Here is an 18280-nt window from a genome sequence, read left to right as displayed (position 1 = left end):
AGGAGAAACTTTAGCTGTAAACATTGTTAGCTTGTGTGGATGTCATTTTCTGTGATGGTTTTACTAATATAATTACATTTCCTATGAGACCAGAAGTGATACTGAGACATAGTTAAACGATTCAAAACCACTGGCATTACCGTTTAAGTCCATCAACAACATGTAGACGGAGCTAAACATTTTATTATCTCATTCAGAGCACAAACTCTCCAATTAAATGCTTCTCTCACCTGAGGTCCCCGGGGTCCCTTGTCTCCAGAAGTGCCTGACAGACCCTGATAAAGAAGAACAGGCAAAGCCAGTCAGAACATGCCAATCACACCCACCACTCACTTCTGTCTGAGCAGTGTGTGGGGAAACAATAGAGATAATAAGAGACAATAAGTTTATTGTGTAAGCTTGAAAATGTGTAGCACAAAATGAAGCTAAACATATAATAAAAGGACATTTCGAAAGTGATCCACAAGCCGTGACATAATTGTGCTTTTGCTTAACGAGCAGTTTTTTATCCCTCCTGTGAACAAGTTTGTTTTATTCTCGTGGTATTCTGAGTCTTTACACAATATGCCTGAAAATTGTTCACTTTTATGCGTTGCTCTTTTTATTGACCCGTTTACTTGTAACATATACAGGAAGAGGGAGAGTGGGCATCGTTGCCTTGTACTCATGCCTACTTTTGTTAAGTTAGCGCTTAGCTCTCTGTTTCAACAGATATCTGCACACGAATGCAAAATATGACAGCAACTGGACAAGATCTGTCTATCAGAAGCGTTCCGGTAGCTCCAGTAGTATTGAGCAACCACATTTTCGCGGACTTTGGTTGAATGCAGGTAAACCGTCCGGGTGGAGAGAAAAAGAGGAGAAACTCACTGGCTGGAATCTGGGGACTCACCAGCTATCGTCTGACGATGATCTTGATTACTATTTGCGTGACTATTTGGCAACAACAATCCCATCGTAGGTGTCGTCTCTCACCTCCATTGTAATGTCTTTTGGCTCAGTTTCTAATTGGACTGTAAACGGTGAGCGGCGCATGGACGAGGAAGTCTTGGCCCAGATATCCGTTAATCCAGAAATCTGCTGGAAACACCAAGTGTTGTCTAAATCTTTATCAGATCCATAGCTAGTGGGTTCCAAAGGACTCAACCTTAACATCCAACTCTGTCAAATATTGGATGTGATTAAACATTAATGAAGATCTTTCTTCTAAAAGACAGAATTTAAATCTAGCCTCGGGGCTTCATGGCTGCTATCCGTCTACTATCCAGAGCTCTTATTACATTTGCTTTTATTCCCTTTGAGGATAAAGTATGGACGTGAGTTTTAAAAAAAAATCAGAACGCAGAAATTCCCTCAGGTTGTCCATCTTTCTCCCATGTTGAGTGTGGCATTCATTGCATTCAGTGACGTGGGCACTAAAGCATTCAGTTTACTACTGCATTCAGCACTCAAGCCAGTAGCTGATGAATCCCCCCCGCTCAGCGCAGTATAGCTCTCCTCCGTGACAGATTGATGGATTTCACCAGCAGTGGGCGAACCGTGTGAGTGAGCACAAAGTGTGTCCTGTGACACTGCGGGGAATACGATACAAGAAGTGAACAGTCCCAGTTCCATGACTGAAAGTAACTCGTTCCATGCAAGAGGGACTTTCTTAATCCCAAATCTCACCAACCAAAAGAGGGAGGCTGATTTAGAGGGTGCAGGAACTCAAAAGAGTTTCAAGATGAAAGTTTGACCTTTTAGCTGAATACAACGACAGCAAAGCAAAGGGAAAGCCATCAATCCAGGCAAAGGAGAGGATATGTCTAATTATCAAAATAATAATAAGAAAGCTGTGTGTGTGTGTGCTAACCTGCATTTCTATGCTCAGGTGTATACACGTGTGTCTTTAAAGAGTATTTAGCGAGTCTACTCCCCTACTTCTTACCATTGTATTTGGTGTTTTGGGGATTAATGTTCAGTTTTGTACTGTATTTTCTATTGTGTCCTCTTCATGTTTTTTCTACCCCACGAACAAACACTGCGCTGTGGAACAGAGCTGGGACATGTTGGGACAACTGCTACCCGGCACTCTGGACTGCAGCGGACAGGCTGGAGGAAAGAGCACGGAGCAATTAATTTCTCCTTTATCACCCATTCGATTTGCCACCAGTGACCAACAAAACCAATCACTGCGACATGATCGCCTCCATAAATAGCCCGTCCCTTCACACCAGCTGCACACTTCACTGGTTAACTCTTATTTACTAAACGCTCCTTGGTGTGACCCCCATAATCCCGTGAACAGTGCTCAGTCCTCCTCTCACACACTAACCTAATGGCGTCCTGGGGGACGAGGAAAGGAAATAAAAAAGAAATATGAACGACAGACACTTACTGCAGGTCCTGGCTTCCCAACAGGCCCAGGTAAACCTCGTAACCCTGGCTCACCCTGGTGCAGAGCAAAGACAAGAGACAGTATTGTTTCTCACAGCACATCTTAAAGAGTCTGTTCTCACATTGTCAAATACATCATTGAAAATATCTAAACGTCAATTACCTTCTGATTTACAGATGACTTTACTTGTAACAAAATGGCTTTTCCTTTTCTGAACTCCACTGTTTAACATCCTCCACATGTTTTTCTTTAACATTTGAGATGAGAAAGAGGATCTTACCCGTTCTGCTGTGAACCCCGGAGGTCCACGCATGCCCACGCTGCCCTGGATGCCCTGGTGGTAGAAGGAACAGCAGGTGGAAGAATTTAATTTATGATCAGTTGATGCCACAAAGGCTCATCCAGCACTGCACACCATTTGCCAGATAATGGTGGGGATCCATACAGACGAAAGGCATGACTCAAGATGGCTCATAAAAAGACCATTTGTAGAGTAATTACTCTTTTCTTACAAGCTGTAATCACATTTTATCTCTTTGAAGGACTCCAGTGGGTATTCAAGTTAATCTACATTTAGTTCACAAATTCCTCTTCCCTTTATATTACTGAAAGGATTTTCTGAGCTGTGCTAACTGAGAAGGACTTCATTTACGATAAAGAATGTCCTCTTCTAGCAGAAAAACAACCAATCGAGTCTGTGTGTGTGTGTGTGTAGGACATAAAAACCAAACATGAACATCCATTGAAAACTAGGCCTGTAATGATGCGTATACTCATACTCACTTCCATCCCATGATCCAATTAGCACATCTTTATTCTGAATAACAAACCTCTTTTTTCACATTAATGTTATAATTACACAACATTTTGTCTATTTCTAACCAAACAAACACGATATTTCAACGAACATCTTATACTCCAGTTACTGTAGCAGGTCCTCACTTTGTTGGTAAAAAACTTCTCAATGACTCATATGACCAGTGGCATTTTGTGTCAACAGGTAAGAATCTGAAAGTGCCTTAATGAACAATGTCACAGTGTGCTGTCCGTGGTGTATATTCTGCGTGCATCATGTGCTGTAAAGTGGGAGTGCAGGTGCATTCCTTGTATGTGCCCTGCTGAGGAATCACTTACATACATGCCTACTGGGCCCTGAGGTCCCTCCATGCCCTGCTTCCCTGTGAAACCCTAGGAGAAAACAAACACACACAAAACACAGATCTACATAACACACACACACACACACAACGGATATCTGTGTGTCTTGATGTCATGGAGGTCATGACTGCTCTGTGCCTGTGGACTCACCTTGTCTCCCGGGGGTCCTGGTGATCCTGGAGGTCCTGGTTTGCCCGGTGGCCCCTGTCAGATAAAAGCGCTCTGTCACCAAAGGTTCAAAGTAGCAGTCAATACCATCTGTCGTATTAATCAAGTGCACATTTCCCTAACTGGAAGTTAGATTCGGTGATTGATATCACCACGGCGTTTTAGCTCAGCTTACTTTCTGTTGGCTTAAACATTTGTTTCACAGGAAACAGATTAATAATCAACCCGTATGTTCTCCCTCGAGCTATTTGCTTTAGATGATCTGTTCATTTGCACAACAAACTCCCTGCCTGGCTGTCTCAACTCTGAAAAACTCTTCCAAAGGACAACTACAGAAGGATAACAAAGCATACCGGAGGACCCGTTGGGCCATCTGCTCCTCTCTCTCCAGCTATTCCTTGGAAACCCTGGAAAAGAAGCAACGGCAATCAAACAACTGCTAAAACAACAGAAAACGTACAGAGCGAGATGAGAGAAGACATTATGAGAGTTACAAAGTGGATCAAAAGTACAAAAGGGCAAATGTGAAACAAACTGTCATTTACTTCTAACAATTTACTAAAGGGCACTGAGCTGTTAAATTATTGGATTAAATGAGTTTGTCCAGTGTTTTGCTGCTTAATGTTCCTTGTAATTGTGTCTCGGCCATTTAATTTGGCCATGTCATTATGGATAACGTAATGGTGATTATGATTCAATTTAAGACTCTTCAGCAGGCTACATTTGTCTTTGTTACTAGAGTAATTCATAACATGGTGACTCTTAATTTGGCAACACCAAACTTGTAACTCTGGAGTTCTTCTGGCGTTATTACTTAAAGATATACTTCACACAATAATGACCATTTGTATATAAATGACTCATCCAGCGTCACCTTAAATTCTTTTAGAAAACTCTTACCATTGTGACCAAAATAATGACAAAGTTTGATCACCCAACATCAGTGTTGGACTTCACTAACGCTCTAAAACCCTGCAGCCGGGTCCCAACATCTGGTGGAAAGCTGGGCCAGCAGCAGATTAATGGTTTTCGAACCACATGTCCAACAATCGCATCTCGGTAACATGACCTCTGATCAGCCCCAGACACTTTTAGTGAACACACCCGACACCTTTAACTGGCTGGAAGCAGGTTCTGCTCGGTCCTGGTAAGACATTTTTATTCCAGCAGTGTTGTGTTGTCCTGCTCATGAAGCAATAAAGTCCTCCATATTCAATCCTGAGCTGTCTTGTAAAACTGTAATGATTTGTTTTCATTTGGCTGAACCCTGAGCTTGCGGCAAAGAGGCTAAAAACACGAGCTGGAGGGATGATGTCATGAACCGAATGCTGAGGTCACTCTGAGGCCAACTCCGCCCACATGCCCCTCCCCGGAACCTGCGGTCTTCAGACTCTGGCCTGCTTGCCACCACCCGCACCAAACTGCGAACCTTCGGGGACAGAGCTTTCAGTGTGGCAGCCCCCACCCTCTGGAACTCTCTCCCTGCGGTGACCCGCAACATCTCCACTCTGGACGCCTTCAAAAGGGCCCTCAAGTCGCATCTGTTCGCCAAGGCTTTCGGCCCCCAGTTTACTAGTTCTGTCTTTCTGACTGTTTGTCTAAACTGTTTTTGTCTAAACTGTTAATCTTGTAAAGCGGCCTTGGGTCCCCTGAAAGGCGCTATATAAATTAAAGTTATTATTATTATTATTAACTGTCTTACCGACGGGCCTTTAGTGCCAGCGCTGCCAGCTGCACCAGAGGGACCCTGAAACAGAGAGAGAGACAGGACAGAATTACCAACAAGGCTTTCTACCAACAGCTGAGGTCATTCAGAGTGCAAACAGTTAATATCATTACTTTAATGCATTCTAATTAATCCTAAAGTTATAGTTACATACATCTATCCGCTCATTAAACATGAAGCTACAGCCACAAGATGATTCGTGTCGTTCTCTCTCTCTCTCTCACATATGTTTAAAAATCATTGTAAAATGGTTCAGTTAATGCAACAAAAAACACCCGGGCAAGGTTAGGCAGTCTCAGGCGATATAAAGTGCCGGTAATCAGGTCAGTGGTGCTCCGCTGATGCTCTGCTGCCCTATTTTCCTGAACACTTTGTAGCACTCATGTCACAAGCTACACCAGCCTTGAGGCAGAAAGGTAGCAGGATGCGCTGAGTGACTACTGCGGCATAAATATAATAACAATAATGTATTTTACTGGAAGCAGGATCTGTCCTCGGGTTAAAAAGATGTGCAGAGGCTCTGTGTGCTGGACTCTTCTTGGATCTGGCAACCTCAGGGAGAAGAACCCTTTAGTTTTTGTACGGAGTAAACTTAAGGGGTGCTGGCGGCGGATTACGTTGCCTTTGAACGGAGCTGTTTCCAGTCTTTATGTTCAGCTGAGCTAACCTGCTGGCGGTAGCTTCACATTTAGCGGACAGATAAGAGAGCGGTATCGATCATCACAGCTACACCTTCAGCAATTTCATTAAAACCGTTTAGAATTAAAACCGGAAAGGTCATCCCAATTTAGGGCTGCAAATAATGCTTGCATTCATTATCTATTAATCTGGTTATTATTTTTATTATTATTTATGATTCATTCTTTCGTCAGAAGGAAATGGCCCATCCTGAGTTTGCCATGGCTGTGGAATGTGCTTGTTTTGTGATATAAAACAAAGAAGAGAAAAAAAACAGAGCGTGTTTGTCATATTTCCTTGTGAATGACCTTAGAGAGAATTATTTACCATGCATCACAATAACTACCGTCAACCTTTTATCAATCTGCAAATCAATTAATCGTCTAGTTGTTGATTATGAATGTGTAAACGTTTACCTCTATTAGAACTAAACAAGCAGTCGAGTTACGTGTCCTCTTCCAAAGATGAATAACACAGTGATGAACACACAAGTCACAATAAAGCACAAACTCCACGCAACTTACTGTCACAGCTCACAAGCACTGTACTGTACACAGACTGCCTCCTGATGGCTTAACCAACAATTACTACATGAGAGGAACCTGGACTCTACTTGGGAGTCAATCCTGACAGTTTGGGGGCATTTCCATCTCAGCAGTCTTTCAGCATGTCACTCCTTTAAGCCAGATAATCTTGTACTCGGAAGCAGTTTTCTTTAAAAAAAAAAAGTGTGTGATGATGTGCAGTGAGCTGTCTCTCCCCTCTATATGAGGTGTGTGTGTGTGTGTGTGTGATAAGTCCACATCATCATAAAAAAAGAATTCACAGAATATCAAATGTTTGTACAGTATGTGACAGCAAGTAGAGGACACACAGACACAACATTGACAGGTGATGATTGAAATATGATAGAGAATGGGAACCTGTGTACCAGGCTTTCCTTCTGCTCCCTCTGGTCCAGGTGGCCCCGTAAAACCCTGTGAGGAAACACACACACACACACACACACACACACACACACACACACACACACACACACACACAGTTCATATAAGATAACTATTTCTGCAGTGTGACTGAGTGTAACAATCTAAAGACTCTAGTCTAAGCATCACTTTTGTGTTTTCCAGGTCACTATGACAGCTGAGTGTCAAAGGAGGGTTAATGTTGATGTAGAGCAGAAACGTGTCGCTGCTAAGTATAAACATACAGCATAGGAATGTTAAATCCTCCGATTATGACAAAGAAATCTGCTTAATATTAACAAAAAGAATATTAGGGAAATGAAAATGAATTAAGGTATTGAACTTGTAACACTAATAATCAGTGGTGACCTGCATTTTAAACACATGGCCAGAGTTATGTGGAATTCAGCGTCGACTACATTTCAAATCATTCCTGAAAGGCTTTAAGTTTACCGATGGACCCGGTTGTCCAGAGTGGCCCCTCTGTCCCGCCCGGCCCTGGAGGAGAGCAAAGAGAGCGAGAAAGGCGACATCAATACCCTATAACTGCAGAGCAACGTTCACAACAGGCTCCTACAGCCGAGCTATTTGTCAGGAAGACGAGGATGGATAGGAGAATTTACAGGCCGGCTCTAATTCTGCATTTTTGTTCGGTTTTTATTCATCCGTTATCTAAAATGTTATCATAGTACCTTGTTCCCTCTGGGTCCTGGTTTGCCGTTACGTCCGTCTGGTCCCCTGTTTCCCTTCAAGGAGGTTCAGATATTAATGAGTGCGGCTGAGCATCGCTATCCACTATAGAACAGAAATGCCTACATCGGTGTTTGTGTTCACTTATATGTTGTCCTGATCACTATTCTTGACCTATGTTTGCTTAGGAAGCAGAAATGACATGTGACAAAGTTATATTACACATTTCAACGCTACCGATTACAAATATAATGACCACAGGGCTGATTTTGACAACATAGATTTACTTTTGACGAGATATATTTACATGCACTTGATTAAGAAAAGGTTAATAATCACACGAGATGTTTTCATTTTATATCCTTACTCAAAACGGATGACACATCACGAAATATTCCTGACCAGGAGCGTGACAATTTACACGACTGTAGTTAAATGTACATGCAGGAGGCCACTGGGGGCTCTAATGTTTCAGTTAAATGGAGCAACATATGAAGTCATTTGACGTGTCTTATGCTGCGTTCACACCGGTCGCGTTGATTTTTAGACGCACTGCAAAAAAGCGTCCAACGCACTGCAAAAAAGCGTCCAACGCGCCGCCGGTCGTGTTCACACCGATCGCTGCAAAATCTCGTAGCGCCGGAGAGGGGGCGTGGTTTATCGTCCTGGAAGCCTCGATCTGACCGCCATTGTTTTCCGCCGTCAACCATGACAGGAATAAGGACAATTGCTGCTTTGTACGTGTTGTGGAAGTCCCTCAAACATCGGAATGCCAAACGCCGTCATGTCTGGTTCATAATATTGTTCAGAGGAGCTCCGTGGATTGTATCGAGCTGTATTCACTGTCTAGCAAGCCACCGGTCGCTGTTTACTACAGCTGTAGGAACACAAAATAAACTGATTTGGCTGTGATTCAACGGCAATAAACCGACAAAAAGGGACTCCGAAATAACTACGTAATGATGCCGATTTGTACTTGTCTTCTCCGACAAAAAGGGACTCCGAAATAACTACGTAATGATACCGATTTGTAGGTTACTGGTCTTCTCAATGGAGCTCTGATGGATCGGTGCTAGGCTATGCTAACATCGTAGCAGCTCCACCAGCACTCAATAACGTCACGTAGACGTAAATACGGCAGCGTCTATTTATTGTTTGTACCGTATGGTTTACACACACACATGCATACACATAGTTTGGTCCGGTCTCTGTTGATATGAGGTATCGTAGCGCTCTGGGTGAACACAGACGGCGACAGGATTTATTTCCTGATTCAACAACGGCAGGAAGCCAGTGACGACAGGGGGAGCAACTCAACGCTGATAGGCTATCGCGCCACAGCGTCACGCGATTATGTCGCTGAAGTTGAAAAATTTCAACTCGCGCGTTGGCGATTTTGCGGCGTCCAACGCGTCCACCGCGTCCACCGCACTGCAATAACGCGTCCAACGCGCCGCGGGATCGCAAAATCGAGGCGGGCCAGTCTCATCGCGTCTGTGCATAGACTTTGTATGTAATCTCGACGCGCGTCAAAAAATCAACGCGACCGGTGTGAACGCAGCATTAGTGTTTAGACGCACAAATCATCACTGACCTTTAACCCACGGCTGCCCTGTTTTCCCCGAGGACCAGTTTCTCCATTTGTGCCCTGGATGAGGAAATATAAAACCAGTCAAGCGCATCGCCTTTTTCTCCTTCAACAGGCAGCTTCTTTCTCCTAAAAAGAGCACGTTATACAGTATTATGCCCCAAATACTAGGCTGCTTGTAAACACTCAAAGAAGTGGCATGTTATGTGAAACGTTTGAGTAATTTACATTTGAGAAAATATATTGGGACTTATTTAAGGACATATCGTATTTTCTTTGAAAAAAATTTCCAAGAACGAAATATGATTTCTGCCTTTAAAATATAAATAAATTCATAATAATACATTTTAGCTCAATCTTCTTGCAGTTAATTGTTAATTAAAATATCCACACAGCATCAGAGTTCATGCTTGACCTTAGAAATGTTTCTTTTCTTTGCCAGAAAACATCCATTCCACATCGCTAATACTGTAGATCAGTGTCACAAAAGAAAAACAGAGATGACGGCTAACGTTGCTCTCCACTGTACCTCAGTGCCTTTGGGGCCAGGCCGGCCCTTGGTTCCTGCAAAACCTTGGAAGCCGTTGGGGCCCCTCTCTCCCTGAGGACCCCGAATACCTGCTGCTCCCTGAATGCCCTGAGATAAAAACACAAAGGAAAATGTTCTCTCTATGAAAAGGGCACAGAGACCGCAGTTTCGCATTTTGGCAAATATGATTATTTGCGATATTGGGGGTATTGCTGCCAGGCAACCAGGAAGTGACTGCACCCTTTCAAGAAATATCTAATTTCAGTTTCTCTCAGCTGCCCTTGTATCTTTGTTAATTGTTGTCTGTGTGCTATGATAACCACTAATCTAATGTCCATGTGAGCGTTACATGACCGTTGGCAGCTGTTCTATTCATATTTTGTGATCGTTTCAGGTCCTCCAATACAACTGACCTGCAAAATGTGTCCAAAACAAAGCTCTGCTGTGAGAAACCTTCCCACAAACAGCAGAACGGGTAGCTTGACATGATAACTTTTGGGGCGATGGTTATGGTAATGATATAATCTCATAAAACACTTTGTTTTTTGTACAGATTAAAAAATGTCAATTAGTGAGCTTCTTAAGGTGCTAGTGGGCTATCTTTGTCCAGAGCCAGGCTAGTTGTTTCAGTGTTCGTGCTAAGCTCAGCTAACCGGCAGCTGGTTGTTGCGTCATACAGTATTTCCTGTGAGAGGTATCAACCTTCTCATCTAAGTCGCGAAAGGAAAACAGCTCTACATATCTTCCAAGATGTTGAACTATTCCTTCAAGTAGCTCTGTGACATTGCATTGTTTTCTTCTGTGAGTGTTCCTGAGTGAACAGGAAGAAGAAGCTGGCTCCTACTTTGTCGCCTTTAGGTCCTGGATCCCCCTTGTCCCCATCAGGTCCCCTGTTACCCTTTGAAGAAGAAAATAGTCAAAGCCAATAATGTTTTGCGGTAAATATGTTTGTAAAGGTATAATGAGCACCTACCATTAAACCAGGAAAACCCATAGGACCCTGTCTCCCTGCAGCACCCTGTAAATAATCAACAGTGGATTCGGCATTTTAGGATCAACATGCACATTTAGAAACAAATTCTCGGTGTATACAAGTGAAATGATCACATTCCATATTCAAATAATTCAAAAGATATATACCACTACCATTTTCAAGCAGTGGAGGGCATCTTTACCAACGCTGTAGATGTGTGGTTTGACAACATGTCAGCCGAGGACAAGAGAGAGCTGGACAAAGTGGTGCTGCATCCAGACTTCCTCTAGTGGAAATATATAAGGCTACACTACAAAAGAAGGCCCTTAACGTTTTAAGGATCCCTCTCACCCGGCTAACAACCTTTTGAATTGACCTTCCTACTCACAGAACACATCCAGGTTGGAGAGCAGCACTTATCCTGAAGCTGTCTGCTTCCTTAACACTCCAAACAGCACTGCAGGCCACTCGGCAGGTTAACTCTTTGTGCATTGGGGCAGATGTTTTCTAATGCACGTGAAGCACTTCATCTGGTGGGTCATCTGACGTTGCTGCTAGTTTCTCCAAGGGTGCTTCAGTGTTTTATGCTATTTTGATTATTTTACGAGTATGCATATTTCTGTTTTATTCTTTGTGTGAACCAGTTTTGTCTTTCTCTGTCTTTGTCGAAGTATAAGGTGACCAAGGTGAATTACAATCAATCATGTTATTGTGGTAATAAAGTATTGAATCTTGAGTTAAATGCTTAGCAACTATAGAGGTTATTAAAAGGGCTTCCAAGGGAATACAGAACTAATCTGTGATTTTACTTGATTGTCAGATTCCTCTGACATTTGTCTTGCATCACCAGAACAAAGAGAACAAAAGAAACCGTGGCTTCAGTGTCCCACAGCATCATGGTCCAATGAGACATTACAACCAGTAGATGGCGCTGTGAGGCTGCACTTTGCTGTCTACCTACAGAGTGCAGCACGTTCACAACTGCTTGTAACACTTTAACCTAAATCTATTCAAACAAGGTGTGTACCTACATTACTGTTATGTAATAATACCCGATAATAATCAAGAACAACTCACCATGGGCCCCTCAATGCCGGGATCCCCCCGGGCACCCACGGGCCCCACAGGCCCCTGGAAATAAAAGAGAAGAAACACAGACGGTACACATTACTGTATGTTCTGTGCTCTACATGTTGATACATTACTTTAGACTTTATCGGGAGAATACACAACAGATACAATGTGTCCTGAACCAGTGGCTCTCAAACCGTTTCTGTCCAAATTAAATTTCAACGCCGCCGTCTTAATCTTCATCAACCATTAAAACTAGCGACAAAATGAGCCTCTGTGAATATTATGCAACAGAAATAAGACATCCATGATGGAAGTTAAACTTTACTTCAGCAGCATAAAAGAGACCAGGCCTTCCCACTACAAAGACACTGAACTTGAAAGTGAGATTTCAAGTTTATTTTTTTATGAGCAATACCCGTTGTTTTGATTTTCTGTCAAAAATCGGTCCATTGTATTAACTTTTCCTTTGGCTGTCTGAGTAAATCTTTGCTCTCCTGGCTGTTTCTGGCATGAACTGCATGTTTGCTTGTTTATTGTCTGCACATGAGAACTGAGAGAGAACTTCAACTCCTCTTCATGTTTTTCCCTCAGTCATGCATGCACGATATACTGATTTTAATTCCACTTCATTGCAATTTAAACAAACTGGCTTAAAATGGTAAACCAGGACACTTCATGCTAAAGATTCTAGTGTGCAGCTCAATAAAATAACCTACAGGATCTCCTTTAGGTCCAGCAGCACCGATCAGTCCTGGATGTCCCTGTTGAGATGAACACATTGATTTAAACCTCCTGCACTTTACTGGCAGCAAAGTGAATGGAGCAGCACCCAGACGTGTCAAAAGTCCCCATTAACAGGCTTGCCTTGAACTGTACTCACCTGGGTCCCTCTACGTCCTGGAGGTCCCATATGTCCCTCTAAACCTGGAGGCCCCTAGAAAAAAATGAAGGTTCAGTCTCTAAACATGTCCAGCATGTTGAATAACTGCAGCATATATATTACCACACAAAATGTATACCTGTGGGCCTTTGGGACCAACACTGCCAGCAGGTCCCAAGTCCCCCTGAAAGAAAAAATAAACAACTTATAAACGGAAGAAGTCACCTGCAAACTCAGTTTGGCCACTCAGTCTGACGTCTGTGAAACGTTTCCAGACATGAAGTATAAATACATGAAATAACATTCAACGTGCATTTTAAAATGGTGGCTAAAAACTGGATAAGAAGTAACTTCACGACAGCTTCTGGGAGACTGCTATGACGCATTGGCAAAGAGGATTAAAAAAACAGATTTCTAAAGGCTGAAAAATAGTTGGCAAATTTGGGATAATCTAAGTACACAACTCAACATAATACATAGGTTAAGTCATTTGGAGACATTTCAGTGGGGAGAAGTCACATATTATACCTTCAATCATTTCATTGGGTCAGGCTTGTGATTTGTGAGAATTTCTTTGTTTTATATCACTAACGTGAATATCACTGGCGTTTTGGAGTGCTGGTTGGACAAAACAACACATTTGAGGAACTCATGTTTCACATAACAGTCTAACAAATACTTAACTCAACAATGGAAGTAATCATTAGTTGCATGCCTTGGGAAAAAACACCTTTAACTTGCATGTTACGTCGTCATTGTGGCGTCATCTTACCCTTGAGCCATTAACTCCTTGAGCACCAACTCGTCCTGTGAAACCTGCTGCGCCCTAGGACACACACACAAACACGTTTCATACATATATGAATAATTGCCACCAACATACGAATATTTTGTCTTCTAATCAGTCTGTCTGCTCACCGTCAGCCCTGGCAGACCTGGAGGGCCATCCAGTCCACTCTCCCCCTGGTGACAACAAAGTCATAGCAGCATGAGTATCGTCCTTCACACTGTCCATCGGTTCAGAACAGCCATTTATCACTCACTACTAATTTAGTCCAATAACTTTATGGAAGTTTGTATTAAAGCCAAACACAGCCCGTAAACAGCAGGTGCATCGCAACCTTCATTCACATCATTGAGAAATTGTTCCAGCTGCAAAACATGCAGAAGTTGTGTGCCTCCTCCCAAAGCATGCTGTGAAACGGTGAAGAACATGGATAGATAGATGGATGTCAACTAAATTTCCCCAAATTGCTCATGCTGCAAAATCCAGGTCCTCTGTGGCCAAATGACAACACTGGTTTCAAACGTCTGATATTTCCTTTGGCTTCTCTACTCATTTGAAACAAGCCGTTTAAAGAGCTGATGCTAAACATCCTGTATTGTTTTTCAGCTCAACCACAAAAAGAAGCAAAGCTCAATAGTCTAGAATGGCGCCGACATGCAAATACAGGAGCTTAGTTCTTGTTTGCTACAAACGTCACTTGTTGCAGTTGCTTTGGGATGATTGTTTCATGATTGAATTTGAATGTTTTGGTTGAACTAACCCACGAAATGTTAAGATCACCACATGATACAAACAGTGAAGTAGTGGTGAACCAGTGTGAAAGCCATGATCACAACATTCACTTCTAGAGGAATCATTCACAGCTGTGCAAGGTAGAAAAAAAAAAGCTGGAGAGCAAATCTTAAAAGCAACTTGTCGAGCAGCTACAGTCGGACGGCACATCACTCACATCAGGCCCACGGGGCCCGTCTGGCCCGTAGCCACCTCGGGTCCCCTGAGGCCCCTGCAGGGAAGATTCAAGCATCAAATGTCACCTTAACAACAATACATCATTAAAATACATAGAAAACGCTGCTTTCAAGGATTACAGAGCGCATGTGGTAATACTATGAGGCAGAGTTTCTGATTTCATGCCAAATAGAATCAAAGTAAAACCAAAAATAGACCGAAGAGAAAATGGCAGTCAGTGCCTCTCTGCCTGGAAATTCAAAGAGGGACTGGATTAGGGATTAAAAAGGATCGAGAGGCTCATGTCATTCTTTCACAAAAGCGGATCGTTTGTTTTGTTCCTCTTATTTCACACCAGTTGGATGTGTCAGAAATGTGTTACATATTACATCTGCTTTCCTCCTCATTGTTTTACATTGATCCTGTAATGTGTTGGCATCTTGTCGAGCAGATTGTTCATGACATGTTCTTCATGTGTAAGCAGCTTAATGTCACAGATTAAGGAGAAATGCTTCTGGTTTATGAACCACCTATTTTCTCTCCGAGGTTTACTCATATGATGTAAAAAGGAACTAAACAGGAAGGGTACAAGACACTCACTGGTGTTCCGATAGGACCAGGTGGGCCCGGTAATCCAGTAGAGCCCTGAACAAAGACAAAACACAGTCCAAGATCAGGAGGCGATACTGTACTGTTCAAAAAGAGAAGCCAGCAGAGCCACAGGCAGTATGGTTCAATCCAGGACTAATTCTAATTCTATTTGAAATATTCATGATGATGATAATTTAATTGCACCAATGAGTACCTTCTCACCAGGTTCGCCAATTCCTCCTCCTGGACCCTTGAAGCCAATGAGACCCTGAAGAGGTACAGAAGAAAAGCGTCAGTCTACTTCACAAAGAAAGTTCTTATGTTACAAGGGCCCCACACGACAGCTCGTCTAGCAACGTTATCAGGCCTGCAAATTGTATCTTCTCGACTTTCTCATAGCGTTGCCTTTGGTCGCAGCAGACAGCTGTTTTTAGCTAAAAACCTCGGTACACGACCTGTCCAGCACCAAACAGCAGACAGAAAACTAGTTAGCAACTAGTTAGCTGGTGAACATTTCGTAGCATTTAGCAGCTAAAGGTTGCAAGCTTATTTTATTGTCATTTTACAACAGGGTTGCAAAAGGAAATGCAGATTGAAGTCCAGAGAAACACAAAAAAACAATATTATATATGGAGGGTGGAGGATGAGTTTAGGAGTCTCACAGCCAGAGGACAGGCAGCTGATCCTTCTGTATCTCTTTGAACAGGTTGTGGCTGGGGTTGGTATCATCTTTTAAAATCCTCTTAGCTCTTCGCAGGCTCCTCTTCTCACCTCTTCTGATAAATATCACTGATGCGCAGCAGATGGGAACCAATGATGTTCTGGGCTTTTCTATCACCAGCTGTACAGCCCTCCTGTCCTGGACCATGCACATCCCACATGCCAGTTTGTAATGTTTTGCAGTGAGATTGCTTTCTATTGCTCCACTATAAAAGTTGACAAGAACTTAGCACGTGCCTTCTTAAGTTTCCTTAAGAAATACAGCCGAGACAACTTTCTCCCACAGGCTCTATGTCAAGCCTCGTTTGGTATTGCCCAAAAAAAAAAAAATCAAATAATTTGTCAATTTGAGTTTTTTATTTAGTCAAAAGTATTGAATGGCTGCTTGTGTTTTGACAAAATGTAAGATTTGAGAACTCCCAGGCCGAACTAGACCCGTCAGGTGAAAGTGCTTTGGATAAAAGTTACAGCTAATCATAAATAAAACCCGCAAAAACGTTCTGCAAGTGACAGTCTAAGTGCTGATTTGATAAATCGTAGCATTCATGAGCTCTGGCTCAAACTGCACTCAGTATAAACGTTCCTTCTTGGCGACAATTTCACAAACAGTAAATCTAAAACTTAAGTGGGACTGACCGGTTGTTCTTACAAAAGCAGCTGTGCTGTTTCATTCCTCACCTCATCACCTTTGTCCCCTGTGGACCCTCGCTCTCCCCTGTATCCCCACGGGCCCTGATGTCAACCAGAGAAGAGGCGGAAACATTGAAACAATAAATAACACCCATGCTGTACTGTTTAACTGTTCACCATACAGAATGTGCCCACCTGTGATCCAGGAGCACCAGGTAACCCGGGCTGACCGTCTCCATCATTTTCCCCGTCTCTCCCTGGGGCCCCGGCTTTTCCTGGAGGGCCCCTGGGACCCCACTCGCCCTGTAAGACAACAACAATTATTATTGCCGTTGATACTGACCTCTTTCTTATCTACCTGTTAGCGAATCGTGATGACATCGGAATAGAAATTAAAAAAATGAAACAAAGTAAATACAGAGAGCAACATCACAATACTGTGCAGCTTCACAGTGAGGTGAGCGTCACAGTATTGTAAATCAGAGGTTTGCACTGTGAAGACACTGACCCTCTCCACCACTCAGTAGAGCCAGTCATCACACAGAAGAGGCATCTCCCAAATAACAACACACTGTCAAGAAGACTGTGGCCTGCAATAAGTCTGCCTGCAGACAGGTGGACAGCATGCACATATTCACAGGGAATGGCTGCACCACCTGTGCCGGTAGTGGACAGCTTTACATGTGAGCGTGCCCCACTGGCTTGGTAGGGGTAACCCCCGATGGCCACACTGATTAAATGCATACACTTACACGACACGTGTACATCAGCGCTGATGGACGATGAATTCATATTTCTTCATAGACTCTGCACACAGCCTCAAACACAAACAGTGGACCTCAACTCTCTGCCTCACAGGATCTAAACAGAGCCGACACCAAAGGCTGTTGAGTGTTTCCAACGATCCCAAACCATGTTTGTTCCTCAGCACCAGCTCGTTACCCAGCCCAGACCTCACACAATGAAAGGCCTTGCACTTTCCACATGGTCACAGTGGACTTCCAAGACGCACGTTTGCTTTTTTAAAAGTTGAAAGTTTTCAAATTAGATGTGACTAAATTAGCAGAAGGGAGGTCTCAGTGGTAGAATGTGAAACGTATGAGATATCACGAGACAAATTGAGAAAAGTGGATCAACAACAGCTCACTATAATAAAATTCATCAAAAAAAGATGGAACATCTTAACTTGGCAATACAAATACTTTCATTGTTTCTTCTGTCAATATGAGAACGGTTACGTCATAGGGAGTTCCACGCATGAGGGTTTCCAAACACCCACTCGCTTTAACCACTCTCACTCTGCTCCACCAGCTTACAATTTATTTACTTGAACTCAAAACTATTCCACTCTGCTGGTGTGTCTATTATTACAAACTCATAGTGTATGGACGAGCATTGTTTAGTCCCACAGAAATTAAACTTTGATCAACATCCCCAAGTTTCCAGTGACACCCTAAAATGTCAAATTTCATTTTAGGGAAATTATCATAAAACAATGCCCAAAATATCGACGAATCTCTAATATTTGCTCTGAAACGCTGAAGGCTCTGAAACCACCACTAGTCGTGGGTGAGGGTTGATTACAAATGTATGGTTACAGTATATATATATGACATGTTGCTCATCTCTCTGCTGCGTGTGGCTCTTTTAGACTTTCCGAATGTTATCGGACCGAATTGATACAATTCTGATCACTTCACTGAGGATGTGATGCTCAAACTATTTATCCACCGTTTAACAGCCGCAACAGTAGCGATGGAGTAGGCTACGACGGGGCCTACGACGTAAGCACAAGTTT

The 18280-nt window shown here is 42.9% G+C and overlaps 1 protein-coding gene across 1 annotated transcript in view; it reads right to left on the bottom strand.

Moving 5' to 3' along the window:
• LOC306792349 (uncharacterized protein) overlaps positions 1-18280 on the bottom strand; it is a gene marked incomplete at its 5' end in the record, with an annotated part of 86344 nt that overhangs the window by 19784 nt on the left and 48280 nt on the right. The window contains 25 exons of the mRNA XM_079289420.1: positions 231-275; positions 2378-2431; positions 2658-2711; positions 3512-3565; positions 3686-3739; positions 4057-4110; positions 5406-5450; positions 7031-7084; positions 7526-7570; positions 7765-7818; positions 9357-9410; positions 9880-9987; positions 10724-10777; positions 10853-10897; positions 11930-11983; positions 12643-12687; positions 12807-12860; positions 12946-12990; positions 13579-13632; positions 13725-13769; positions 14543-14596; positions 15142-15186; positions 15347-15400; positions 16531-16584; positions 16678-16785. Coding sequence (XP_079145546.1) covers positions 231-275; positions 2378-2431; positions 2658-2711; positions 3512-3565; positions 3686-3739; positions 4057-4110; positions 5406-5450; positions 7031-7084; positions 7526-7570; positions 7765-7818; positions 9357-9410; positions 9880-9987; positions 10724-10777; positions 10853-10897; positions 11930-11983; positions 12643-12687; positions 12807-12860; positions 12946-12990; positions 13579-13632; positions 13725-13769; positions 14543-14596; positions 15142-15186; positions 15347-15400; positions 16531-16584; positions 16678-16785 — 1386 coding nt within the window. The remainder of the gene's footprint in view (positions 1-230; positions 276-2377; positions 2432-2657; positions 2712-3511; positions 3566-3685; positions 3740-4056; positions 4111-5405; positions 5451-7030; positions 7085-7525; positions 7571-7764; positions 7819-9356; positions 9411-9879; positions 9988-10723; positions 10778-10852; positions 10898-11929; positions 11984-12642; positions 12688-12806; positions 12861-12945; positions 12991-13578; positions 13633-13724; positions 13770-14542; positions 14597-15141; positions 15187-15346; positions 15401-16530; positions 16585-16677; positions 16786-18280) is intronic.

Source organism: Melanostigma gelatinosum (assembly GCF_949748355.1).
Source record: "Melanostigma gelatinosum genome assembly, chromosome: 18".
Taxonomy (NCBI): Eukaryota; Metazoa; Chordata; class Actinopteri; order Perciformes; family Zoarcidae; genus Melanostigma; species Melanostigma gelatinosum.
The sequence above is the reverse complement of the archived record's forward strand: the minus strand, read 5'-3'. Positions and strand labels throughout refer to the sequence as shown.